Here is a 14184-nt window from a genome sequence, read left to right on the forward strand (position 1 = left end):
TAGCACTGCCCCCTGTGGTTTCCAGTGGTATTGCTGTTTGATGCATCAAGCGACAGATTGGAAAGATCCCAAAAACAAACCAAAAACTATATGAGTAAAAAGCACAGGCATTGGATGAAAGAGTCTGTCTGTGTCCAGTATAACTGGACCTTAAAGACCTTTACAAACACCTACTCGTCCAAATAATTCACACAGCATTGTTTTTTTATGGAATCAATGTTGAATCAATGCGAATGTTCACATCAGTGACGAAATTTCATCCAGCCATTTTGGGAGTTTCATTTTTGCAAACTGAGGTGTATTTTTTGTAATATTTCTGTCTAACAGATACACAATAGCCCAATCAGAGAAGGCGTGTTGACACTGGTACCAGAGCCAGTCGAGAGCTATGCAAGTCTCTTTTTGCCATATTTGTATCACCATGGCAACCATGGCTGAGCTTCTTATTTTTTCCTTCTTCTTCAAGCTAGAAACTAGCTGATAAAGCAGATCCTGAGACTTTCCCACAGACGTCCTGAAGTCCTGAAGTGGTCCAGTTTCAGGTCCTGGACTAATAAACAAGTCCTTGTAAATTCATTGCTTTGTTTTTTCTGGACGTGGAATCCATTTTTGTTTTTGAATGTTCATTTTAGCTCTGAAATACTTGAAATTTAATGTTGTTTGTTTACATCAGTCCTGGCCTGGTCTTTAGTCTCAGATTGGTGAAGTTGTTCCTATCTGAGAGACTGCCTCTCTAAGGTGCTCTTTTATGCCCAGTCATGTGACTGCATTAACCTGATTAGCTCTTAACTTGTTGCTTCAGATGTCTCTTTTCTATGGAGCCCAAAATCACAAGTATGCTTGTCTAATGCATACAGATATTCCTTCAGAATCTTCTGATCACATTCTACACTGTAGATGGTGGGATTTTTGAAATCAGAACATTTTGATTCATGTTTAGATCCAGTTTGGCTCAGATTGGTAAATCTTTCCATCTAAGAGACTCTGCCACCCTGAAATGCTCCCTTTTATACTCAGTTATATTGCCAACCTCGTCCCATTTGAACCAGTAAAAGTTCCTCCAGATGTTTTCCAGCCAGTTGTTGCTCCTATTCCAGCTGTTTACAGATGTGTTGCTGCATCAAATTAATATTTTCCATCAGATGATAAAATGCGTTCAGTTTCATCATGTGTTTATCTTCGACTGGGAAGTAAAGCTGCATGACTCGATTCTGTTTTTATAGTTTATAACTCTTTTAGAACCAGGGTTGCAACAGATGTGTGTGTGTGTGTGTGTGTGTGTGTGTGGGGTTCAGAACCAGGGTTGCAACAGATGTGTGTGTGTGTGTGTGTGTGTGTGTGTGTGTGTGGGGTTCAGAACCAGGGTTGCAACAGATGTGTGTGTGTGTGTGTGTGTGTGTGTGTGTGTGTGTGGTTCAGAACCAGGGTTGCAACAGATGTGTGTGTGTGTGGTTCATAATGTCTCTAAGAGTTATCCACAAACTAAATTTAATGTTTTCTAAGAGTAAACTTTAAACATTCATACTGATTTTTATTGGCCTCTGCTGTGAGAAAAGTCGCATTTGTAAAATTGTTTAAATGTTGTATTTCATGATAAAGCTGTGTGATGTCAGGATAGAGGAACGGTCATGTGTGTCCAATTGAACATGCATCCATGTTCATCTGAAGTTGTGGCACAAAAATAAATACTTTAGTAAAAAATATAAACTTATTGAATAAAAACGTTTTAAAATGCTTTCAATTCAGTTCAGCTGTATTTAAACCAGTTTCACAGACCTGGTCCATGTACAACCCAGGACCAGCAGGGATACACATCTGCCTGGACAGATATGATGGTGTCTTTCTTATAAACATGAGCTTTTTCTTATTTATATCTCACATTCCTTCCCACCTGACATAACAGAGACTAGACGGATCTGTCCAAATCACTGATCATGTGACCAAAGGCTCTTCAGCTTCATGATGGACACAAGACGACGGATACAGACCTGATCACATCTCTGTAACCGTTTATATAAACCAGACAGAGAGCAGATCCAGATCGACCGTGAAGTTCATCATCTGGTTCTGCAGAATCTGTTAATGTGGAAAAGGTGGACATGAGACCTACAGATCAGAGGGACACGGGACGTTGTGGACACTCAGGATGGAAACAAGCTAACCTGATAAATGATCTGTTGAACAGCTGATAACGTTCAGACTTTCTGTCTGCTGGTTCTTGTCCTCCATCTCAGACATCATGGCTGTTACCAGACCAGATGTAATAAAGTTAATCATTGCCATCATCCCTACCTTCAGAAATACTCCATCATTCAGCAAAGTTTAAGTTAAATTACTTCCTTATGAAGAGGATTTTGGTCACATGATCAGATTTATGTCGTCCATTTATCATATCATATCCTCCAAGCTGTTCCTGATAGAAAACAGTCGACTCGGATCCAGAACAAAGAAGCCAGACAGTTTAAAACACATTTTTATTTATAAGCAACTTTAAATCGATATACAAACAGGTGTTTGTACATGTGTAATTAGACTTAGTCCATAGGAGAGTCCATTTACTGATGTGTTCCTCAGGACCTCTCGGATGATCTCCAGTCTCCACCGATGATGTGTGTAAACGGACCGGAGGACAAGCTGTTCCGCAGCCAGAGTGCCGACATCACCCTGTCGGCTGAGAAGGAACGCATCAAGAAGATGCTCTCTGAAGGGTAACGCATCTGAACGCTTACATAAAACACACAAAACATACAAACCACACACTACATGCAAAACAAGAACCCTATAAATTACATTAAACTGAAGCACATAAAACATATGAAACACGTAAAATAAGAAACACGTAAAAAAGAACAAGAATACAGACAAAACACAAAAGAAGAACTGTATAAAACGACAAAAACACAAAACAAAACATGAAACAAGAAACACATCAAACAAGTAACACACAAAATACACAAAACAAGAAACATGAAAATACACAAAACAAGAAACTTGGGACGAAAATCCCACGACCTCGCTGCCGTGTGGACGAAAGCGAAAACGTGACGGTGAATTGGAGGTTTGAAACTCTGCAAGACAAACAGCAGCGTTGCACACAGAGCTCGCTTACATGATGTCTGCAGATTCTAACATCTCAAAACTGAAGTTTCTAGGTTTAAAAACTTTTTTGCAGCAGTTTTCAGATTGATAACAAGGTTTCTGACGTGTTTGGTAAACTACTGTGGTGGTACACGGAGCCGTATCTGAAAGTCTGAAAATGTGGACTTGAGAACAGCACGGCTGCAGCAACCGGTGTGAACGTGTGAGGCTGAAACTCTGAAATGTTCCACTTATGAAAACTAAAAATTCTAGAGCAAAATTCTGCTTGCAAAGCATTTTGTCATTTAGTCAGGATTCTACACATATTCAGTTTTCGTGGGATGAAGTTGCTCCATTTTACTTGACATCACCTGTTTCTGATTTCTTGGCTTTTTTGGAGTTCTATGTGATTTTATTTGTGAAGTCCTCAAGGACGCGAGGAGGCTGCCGTTCTGCTACTGACTCATAGCCAGCATCTCTCCATTCAGCCCTTTCAGTCGAGTGCTTTACCACCCTCTCAGTCCAGTTATTCTGACAGAAAGTGATCCTTGTTGGTTGCCATGGTAAATAGTTGCCAGGGGAACAACCTCAACAGCTTCCAAGATGCAGCGGAACATAACGGTGGCAAAGGAACAGAATTAGAGGAGTTTTATATTCATTTAATGGTTTAACTGCATTGGTATTAAAAAGTATACAGAAATGTTAAACGTTGAGTTTTTATTGGTCTTTACTGGTGTCTGCCATGTTGGTCAGGTCCACCATGCCTGGTCTGTGATACCAACAGGTGTATCCAGATCTGGCAGAGATGTGGAGTCAGTTCATGGACAGTCGTTGGGTTTGTAGAAAAAGACGGTGTGTTTGGTCCGATATGTCCTCTACGGACCTGCCGTTGCAGGTCTTTCTAGCTGCTGAAGCAGCTCAGAGGCTGAAAACCAGGTCAGCAGTATTTCATCACAAAGTCTGGGCAGCGGTTCAGATACAGCTTACTTCACACAACATCCAGCTTGACCCTAAACTGGTTAAAGGAAACAGTTTAAATCTGCTGGATCTGCATGTTTACCATCACCACTTCCAGCTCTTACCAGCATTCTGCTTTACGTCATCAGTGTGACCTCACCTGTGAATCCAAATTTGACCAACTAAAGTTTAAACTCAATAGATCCTGCTGAATGCAGGGTTCTCTAGCATTAACTTCTCAGTAGATGTACTGGAAGCTGTGCAGAAGTCTCCTGTCAAACTTATCATCTATGTACCTTGGGAAGCAGGGGGATAGCAAAGCCTTCTGATCAAAGATGCTGATCTCTGGCTGCCTCACTAAAAAGTAATGATGTGACTCTTCCTGCCCTCTGATCAAACCAAACCTTTACTTTTCTCCCTGGTCTCTTCCTCAACCTTCACACTGGAAAAAAACTGTGACACATGAATACAGTTCCAAAGTACCCTGGTTAGTTGAAACAGCAGCCACAGTACAACTTTCAAAATGAAAAATTAATTTTTTCTCCCAAACTGAAATGATGTTACCTTTAAAAACTTACAGCTATTATACTCCAAATAATTTGAAATGGCCCAATTCAGATTTCAAATACCTGTTGCTGTGTGAGATGAAAATTATCAAAGACCATGGCCCTCTCAACCAGAAGGAAGGGCGAGTCCATCTGAAGCCGGGAGCTTGAGAACAAGTTGGACAGAGGAGTGGGCAGGTCCAGCAGCATCACCTTCGGGATGAACCTGAAAGAGAGGAACAGAGGAAAAAGAGAGAAAATGAATAAACCACGACTTGGAGGAAATGCAAAGGAAACACTTTAAGTTCTGATCTGTCTGACCTGTAGGAGTGTTCCTCTGAAACAGACAGGATCGCACTTCTTTTGGGCTTGGACTCCTGCTTCTCGCTGTCATGTAGCATGTCCAGAAATCTCTGGCACTCTTCATCTGATGGTGTGATGTCAGGACCAGGAGCTGGAGTCTGGCGGGGCTCTTGATGGGAAAAGCGGATGTTGCGTAGCTCTTCATATGGAACTCCACTCACAGATGCGCTACTCGGCTGAGTCCAAGCACAGGGCTTCTGCGTGCAGGCCTGTCCACTTCTCACCTCAACAGCAGCCACCACTGAATACATGAAGGCTGCCGCATGAGAACACACCTCTCCCAGGCCTGCTTTACAGGTGCAGTGAGCCATGACTACGGTCCCACCCTCCTGCACCGTGATCCAGGGATGTGTGGGGGTCAGACTCAGAACGTTTTACCTGAAGTTTACAACACCCACACAAACACAAGAAGAAGAAAAGGTTTAGTGTTCCAGCAAGAACACCGGCTTTTGATTATGTTCAGTGTTCAGATAATCAGAGTATTATTTGGGTATTTCAACATCAATTATAACAAAACAATTAAGGAATAAATAAATAAATGCCCCGCTACTTTTAAGGCTGTTTTTTTCACGCAGCAAACTAAGGCGCTTGTAAATTAACACAGCGAGACAAAAAGAGATGGTAAACGTAACTTTCCCAGTTGTAACCAAATATTAAGCCAGCAAAACAGTGAATGAAGACGTACCTTTCCTGTGATGAAGAAAAGACTTTTGTCCATCAGATGGTGAAGTTTGGCATCAGTTACCCATCCTGATGTAAAGTAGCGGTAGGCTACTGACATTTTTTCCTCGGACAGTCGATGGCGCTACGTCCTAAAGAAATGCGTGAGGTCAGTGAAACCCATGAATAGCGGTGAAAGAAAAAAAACTGACATAGTGGTTAGCACTGTGGCCTCACAGCAAGGTTGCTGGTTCGATCCTTGGTTGGGGAGGGGTTTGGTCAGTGACCTTTCTGTGTGGAGTTTGCATGTTCTCCCTGTGTATATGTGGGTTCTCCAGCTTCTTTCCAAAGACATGCATGTTAGGTATACTGGTTACTTGAAATTGCCTCCAGGTGTGAGTGGTGGTTTGTCTCTGTGTGGCCCTGCGATGGACTGGTAACCTGTCCAGGGTGTACCCTGCCTTTTGCCCAAAGACTGCTGGGATAGGCTCCAGCTTCTCCGCTTCCCCAGTTAGGGGAATGAATGTTTCGATGGCAAATGGAGAAGAAGTTACCGCTTCTCTCCAGCAGGGGGCGACATTTTCTCATCCGTTTAGGAAAACACGTGAACAGAAGACGGAGAACGGTGGCAGCCTGCAGAGATAAATCCTCCACATGTTAAATCAGAAGTCTGGAAACGTTTTGGATGTTTAGCTCTGAAGGGAAAAGCAGAGCTGGACATGTGGAAAGCTGTAAACTCTGTAAAGCACATGTGGCGTCCTGCGGTAACACGACTAACGTTACCGCCCACCTAGCAAGACGCCATCCTGAGGTAAATGCAGAGCTAGCAGCCAAACGTAGCGCAGCAGGAAGACAACAGACACTCAAACCAGAACTTTTATACGCAGTTCCAGCTTCTGGAACAAGAGTAGAAGTTCAGAGAGCTGCTTCAGATTTATTACTGCTGAAAAAATCTTACAAACTGACACAGTTGATGTTTTTATGGGAGAAATCTGTAGTCTGTAAACATCATGTAGCTTTTTTATAGTCTGATGTTTAAAAAGCAAAATAAAAATGGTCATTATTGAGGATTTGCATTTTAAATTGAATAAAAAAAAAATCTAAATGAGAGAAAAGTGTATTGTCCCAACCCTACAATTCAAGGCTTGTTTGTTTATTAGACAAACAGTCCTTTGTTTTGTAGAGAAAATAAATGATTTAAAACACAACTCACACTGAAGGGTAAACACACAGAAAGACCAGGAACAAGTCGAGTTGTTCCGTATGAATCATAGATCAGGACTCAACCTTATTTATATTTCTTTATCAAATGCATAGGAGCAAAGTGCTTTACAAAGCAAAGAGACTAACAGATAATAGTGATTAAAGCCAGAAAATATAAGTTTCCTATGATGAGCAACCAATCAGAACTGAGCGAAGTCTGTTGCGTTGCAGTGTGTCATGTGATCTGTTTGTGTCTTCAGGTCGGTCTGTGACATGAACCTGGAGGCTGAGCTCTTCACTCTGCAGGACAGCAACTCCAAGCTGGTGGCGGCTCTGCACGAGGCTAATGCTAACGTGGAGCAGTGGAAGAAGCAGCTGGTGGCATATCAGGAGGAGACCGACAGACTCAGAGAGCAGGTTGGCTTCAACGCTCAGCAGAGTTTCTGGGTTTTAAACATGCAGGAGTTTACAGAAACACACAAACCAAAGCATGGAAAACAGTTCAGTTCTGATTAGTTAAAATATTTTATCTGAGTAGCTTCATTCATCATCAGTCATTTCTATCATCATCGTACCTCCACCAGACCCGTCGAGGTCCGGGTTCTGGGAAGGACCAGTACCTCCACCGGACCCGTCGAGGTCCGGGTTCTGGGAAGGACCAGTACCTCCACCGGACCCGTCGAGGTCCGGGTTCTGGGAAGGATCCGTACCATTTGTAGCATTAATCGATTTAATCGATTATTTTGAATTTGCTGTTTATGAAGACTTATTTTTATAAAAATTTGGATTTTTTTTTGCATCACCTTTTGGGCTTCCGTACCTTATAGTGACGTCAGCGCACTCCCGTTGGTTTCCCACAGAAACGCACATGGCAGCTAGCAACGAACAACAAGTGCCCCCTCTGCGTTTCCATTACATTTTTTTGCAAAATAAAAACGATATTTGTACGTTTCGACAAACAATTGTGATTTGCAGATGTTTTCATTGAACAATGTTCAGCACATTAGCATGAAGTGTCGTAAAATCTCGTTTCGTGAGATTTTACAAACATTGCGGTTAATGCAGAGTGGGCACGTAGCGTTATTTTAGGGTTTTCTACTTGCTGCGGAGAATTTGCTTTGAATTTTTGAAGCTTTTCTCCCTCACTTTCCAATTCCTCGGCTGACTGCAATAAAAACATTTTTGAAAAAGAATAACTTTTTACTTTTGTAATTTATTAATATTTTTTTCTTTACAGTAAGGGGAAAAAAATAAATTAAAATCTGAAATCAGATTTGGTTTTAAAAAACTTTAGTTTAAAAGACTAAAGTTTTTCTAAAACTAAATTTTTCGGCCATATCGCCCAGCCCTACTCTTTTAGGAACAAACTCATCAGTTTGGGTCGGCTGCTCATCTTTTAGTGAATTATCCTGCTCTGAAAAACGTCTGCTACCGTCTTCCTCCATGTTTGTTTATATATTGCAGCGTGCCGTAAAGCGCACCTTAACGTAAAATACTGCAGTAAAGCAGTTCATGGTGGCGTAAACAATCGAGCCTCATATGAAACAACAGACATTTTCTCTCGTCCAGAGAATATATTTCGTCATATCGCCCAGCCTTAATGCACCCACGCTTACGTGTGAATTCATTCTGGTCCATTTATAATCTATGTCCTCAGTAACACCTGATCGCAGGTTAATATGTGTTGCCGTCGCCACGCAGACTGTAAATCTATCGCTTTTATGCGGTGTCTATGGTAACCTGCAGGGTGAAAGCTGATGGTCAGAACAGGCATAGCTCTGTAACGGCGCCAGACGTTGAGGTTGCTGTACGGCAAGCCAAAAGGAAACTCGACCATCTCTTTAAATGACATCATACTGGTTTATACTGGCTCAAAGCAGGAGTTTTAAACTGTTGTGGACTGCAGCTTTTGCATATTTCCTGCTCCAACATAACTGACTCAGATGAGTTATTGTGCAGAACTTTTAATGCTCAGATCTCTGAATCACACTTACCAGTTTAGTCTCTGTCAACAGAAGACTTTCTGTAGGTGAGAAGCTTGTTTCCACTGGACCAGAACTGTCTGAGGAAAGGGACCAGTTGGCTGAAAATGGTTCAAGTCTCCGGGGGGGTGTAAGAGGGAAAAAGGTTTGTAGGACAGCAGTATCCTACTTTCAATGCCCCAGTTAGGAAAAAATGAAAAATCACCACAGGGAGCTGGCAACCATTCTTATTTCTGTCTCTTTCGCTTTGCGGTCTCTACGTATTTACAGCAGCACATAATCCGTCCTGCTGCGGGACTCCAGAACTCTCTGAACCGTGTACCTGGTTCCTCTTTTCAGGTCCAGTTCTGAGGAACGTTTCAATCATTCGTCCCTGCTCTCATATTTCCATGCTTCTTCTACGTTGCCATGGGTACTGTCAGTTCATCTGCTAGTGGGCGGTGCTGAGTTCAGAGCTCAATTCCACCGTCTGACATCGGTTGTTAGCGGTAATGCTAATGCTACGTGTGTTAACTACCATCAACAAGCTTTCCACCAGTCAGAGAGATTAAACTGTCAGTCCAATCAGGAGCAACCAGAGACCAGAAAAGAAGAAAAATAGGCTGAAATTAGACCAGGACAACAGGAGGAGGATGTACCTGGTGTAAACCTAAATCTGGTCTAACAGATGTTTATTTGCGTATTGTTTCCTAGGTAGCGGAACTAGAGGCCCACGGAGGTCAAGGGCCCAGCGATTTACTCAAGGATGAGCTGACTCAGTCCCTGGAGGAGCTGGAGGCCTTGCTGAAGGCCAAGGACGAGGTTGGACGAGTTCTGTTGTCAGATGATGGAGAATAATCCAGGAAATCCTGATCCATCGTGGTAAAACAAACCCTGTAACCAGTTCCTGGTTTCTTTTCAGGAAATCCACATTTTACAAAGCAAGAAAGCAGAATACCACGAGATGGAGCACGACAGGGACGAGGCCATGCACAGGCTGAGGGTAGGAGCACCTCATGATTCATACATGAAATACGATATGATTAATAAATCAAACTGATTTCTGGGTGAATTTAAACCAGCAACTTAACAAAACTATTATTATAAACTTTTGTTGCCTCTAAGCAAAATATTTATTTACCAAGTATGCCTGGTCATGCATATCATGTTGCCTATTTAATTTTTCTCCATTTATTTACTATTTTCTCAGCCAATTCATTTGATTTAATGAACAAAAATTTCTAGCAAATTGCTATTCATAAAATTTGATTTTTTCTTATTTCATTCATTTAAATTTTAACCTTGTTTTGTAAAAGAGGCAAAAATGTTAAGTTTTTTTTTTACTTAGACTCAAATTTCTTTGCCCTTGAATGGATTGTTCTGCAATATCTTCTATTTCTTGTATATAAATGAGGTGGGACCTTAACACGTTAATTACAATAAATCACTTACAGAAATCAATGCGCGGAAAAAATAAGCAAATTTAACTGCAGGATGTTTGTGGGTGTAAGTTTCCTGGTACACCGATAACACAGATGCACTGTGTTATCGGTGTTATCGGTATTTTTAGCCATGCTTCAGACCCTTCAGAGAGTCTGTTTAAAAACAGCAACCATCAAGTCGAGCTTCTTCTTCTGGTGTTATCGGGACATTAAAAGTTTTCTCTTCTTTATTAGCAGGAGATGTGAAGTCCCTTCCCTCCCCCGCTACACATATGTAGCTCGGTCCTCACCGTAGACTGTATATAAAGATGGGCGGAGCCTCCATGACGCCACCCGTAGGTTTCTTAAGAGCTGAATTGAAGCTCATTGGGCGGTTTCTTCCGTCGCCATCTTGGCAGTATCACACATTTCGTCTCTCTGGGAAAATACAAATATGGGCAAAGAGGTGGACACACCCCTAAATATGCTGAATTTAAAAGATTAAACTACTTCTTACTGGAGGAGTTAGAAAAATATTCACTCCCTCCACAGTTGTCAATGAAGGTAAACCTGACCTATCCCCCTGAAGCTGGGATAGGTAGTGTTGGGGAGATAGCAGGATGTGAAAGTGGCGCCTCCCCCTGCATTGGCCCCTCCCCCTGTCTTGGCTCCTCCCCCTCTGGTTCTGCTCCTTGTGTGATTCAAGGCTTTTTTATTCGCAGCTTTTTCCACCAAAGATTTTCTCTTTCTCGGCTGTTTAGCAGGAGGAGGCAAATAAACCGAGTCGGGTCGGGAAATCCTTCCTGCATTTTCTCAGCCATGTTTTCCTTCCGAGTTTCTTCTTCACTACTTTGTATTTTCATCCTAACACGCTGTTTATATGCAGGGTGTAGCTATCAGGTATGTTCTGCTGGAGGGGGAGGAGGGGAGCCGGGAGAAGAAGCTTACGGAATCTAAGAAATGAACAACTTCATTTGGGTCGGAACGTTTGGATTGGTCAGAGTTTTTACAGATTTACAGTAAACTGAGGGGTCTAACTATATTTCTTACTGTTCATCATTACAGAATGTATAGACTACTATCGGGACGAGGAACCACTTCACCCAGAGGAACATGTCTCTGAGCAACATTACCTACTAGAGATTTAAACCTAAAATGTTTACCAGGCTGTAAACATGTTTATTTCTACTGTAAACATGTTTATTTCTGCTGTGAAGTTGGTCTTTTTAACACGGGAGTCTATGGGATTTGTTACGTTTTGGTGCCCTTATTGCATGACAGGGGAACTGCAGTTTTAGGCACGTCCGCGTTGGCTTCACTTTTAACCGCCAGAGGTTGCTGCTTGGTCCTCATGCAGCTCCACGCTGTTGACACTAATTGATCCTGTCCTAGTTTACTATTTAACGAAGTGTGGATGACAACATTTATAAAGGTAAAATTATTGTAATTTAATGTTGTTCTAACTGGAGAACAGCTGGAGCTGTTAGTTGAAATAACTCTAACTTTGGGTCTGTTCAGATTTCTTTTTTCTGTTTTAAAAGTTAAATGCAATTTTCTAGACATAAAGGAGCTTTAGTTTACAATATGAATCTCTTTTTCTATTATTTAATTTAACCATCCCATGAAATTACTTTAAATGAAAAAAATATTGCTTTTTTGGGCAAATATTATTATTATGCGACAAAAATGCGATTAATCACGAATAATTCATTACAAAGCCTGTAATTTAATAGATTTTTTTAAATAGATTTATTGCACATTTGTCACAACATTTTTATGTTTATCTGAGGTTATATTTATCTCTGTTTCATGTTCTGATACATAAAACCTGAGGAATTAACTAAGTACTTTCTGTATTTAGTCCCTTTCTCACATCTCAGCGGCTTTGTCTGGCACGTTGACAGAATGGCTGCTGTTGTCAGCACCTGAATAAGGCATGTTAACAACGATCAACTGTGGGAAGTGAATTGCCGTTACGATGCAGTATCTTAGATCATAATCTCCTTATCATTAAAGTCAGATGTTTCCAGCTGTTCCAGTCGCAGATCGTCTGCTGGAAGTTTCTACATCTGTCATGAATTTATAAACTACTGATGATTAAATGTTCCTGCAGACATTTTACAAACGGCAGCTGCACTCTCATGCTCGTCATTTAGAAGTATAAATCATCTGTTTATCTGTCTGGATTCATTCATATATTTATGTGGAAGTATACAAGATCAACTCATCACCTGGTTTCAGTAAAAGAAGCAGTAAAATATGCGTCACAGCCCTATTAATTCCGTTTTATTTTTTCCTAAATTCTGTTTTTTCCATTTTAATTTTTGGAAATTCCATTTTTTCCATTATGTTTTTTGGGAATCCCACCTTTTCTTTCTTTTTTTTTTCTTTTTACTCCTATTTTACTTTCAAAGACATTGTTTTTTTTTTTATTTAAATAACTATAATTTACACAAATTAAATAAAAATGTACTTTAAATTTATTGAGGTGACAGACAAGACATGTCCTAAATACAGTACATTAAAGTGCATCAAAAACAAGCACTAAGTTATGGAGTTATGTGGTTTGAGAAACTGTTGAGCAGTTGCATGGAGACAACATCCACCAGCAAGTTTTGGTTTTTAACTCCTGTGATAAAAGAAGATGAAAACATTAATTTACACATGTAATACTAAATGTGTTTTATTTATTGATGTTAATTATTATTAGTAATAAGAATAATATCAATTGTATGGCTGTTCAGATTATTTTTATTTGATTATAATTTTATTATATTTTATTTTGAACATGTAATTTTAAAAAGTATCAGTTAAAAAAAAAAGAAAAAATAGGGAAAGTAAATGGGCAACATTTTACTTCTATTACAATTTGATTTACATGTTCAGAAAGTAATGCCTTTTATTCTAATTGTATGTGCATGTCAGTCAGATTCCCACATTGGATGAGTTTTATTTTTTCTTTTTTATGCATAATCTATTAATTATCATAATTTTTTTTAGAAAACCTACATTCAGTCATCTTATTATATTGTTATTGCATCGTGCTTTTCCTTGTTCTCGACGTGGCTTTTGGACACGATGTCACTGCGTGTATTTTTACTTTTCAACGGAGTGTTGACAGAATCTGCAAAACATCAGTTCACCTGACACAGAAAAGTCGTTGGTGAACTGCTCGGTCGGTTACCGACCGAGGTAAAGTTAGTTTGATGTTTGATATTCAACAGATATTCGGACACCCAGTCTCCCGACCCGAAGCCACCTCGTCGTGGGGTTAAGATGCACGATGCAACGGTCTTCTTAACTTCATACCTTCCATCTATATTTGAACACACAGTCTCCTCGTAATGAATTGCCGACCCTAAGCTGCTTTGTCGTGGGGTTGTGACAGCAAATTTCACCGCAGCGGTCTTCACCACCGGCGGATAGTTAGGGACCGTCAACAAATTAACCATGGCAGAATTTAAACAACTATCTCCGCAACCACTGGGGCTATGAATGTCAAAACAATTTTAAACAGTTTACGATTTATCTGTGAGTGCTACACTGCCTTTATTTTCTCCATTTTCATCTAGTCCTATTTTATATGAATTTTTAATCAATTCAAACATCAATAGGTTTTTACTCACATGACTTACACACCTAAAATCACTGCCTAATTACTAGTCCAGTCCTGCCACACATTGCACAGCCTTTATTTTCCTCATTTTCATCTTGTGGGATTTTATATGAATTTTTTAAGATCTCAAAGTTCAATAGCTTTTTAGTCATGTGACCTACACACTTCAAACACTGCCTAATGGTTCAGCTAGTCCTGCCACATGTTGCACAGCCTTTATTTTCCTTGTTTTCATTCTGTAGTATTTTATATGAATTTTTTAAGATTTCAAAGTTCAATAGCTTTTTAGTCATGTGACCTACACACTTCAAACACTGCCTTAATGGTTCAGCTAGTCCTGCCACATGTTGCACAGCCTTTATTTTCCTTGTTTTCATCCT

General features: G+C 40.4%; 1 protein-coding gene across 1 annotated transcript in view; it reads left to right on the forward strand.

Annotated features, from left to right (window-relative positions):
- LOC306758630 (homer protein homolog 3) overlaps window positions 1–14184 on the forward strand; it is a gene marked incomplete at both ends in the record, with an annotated part of 42788 nt that overhangs the window by 24371 nt on the left and 4233 nt on the right. The window contains 4 exons of the mRNA XM_079243968.1: window positions 2575–2708; window positions 7067–7223; window positions 9482–9589; window positions 9690–9770. Of these exons, the coding sequence (XP_079100094.1) occupies window positions 2575–2708; window positions 7067–7223; window positions 9482–9589; window positions 9690–9770 (480 nt within the window). The remainder of the gene's footprint in view (window positions 1–2574; window positions 2709–7066; window positions 7224–9481; window positions 9590–9689; window positions 9771–14184) is intronic.

The sequence above is a fragment of the Telmatherina bonti genome (assembly GCF_933228915.1).
Source record: "Telmatherina bonti genome assembly, chromosome: 7".
In the NCBI taxonomy this organism is placed as follows: Eukaryota; Metazoa; Chordata; class Actinopteri; order Atheriniformes; family Telmatherinidae; genus Telmatherina; species Telmatherina bonti.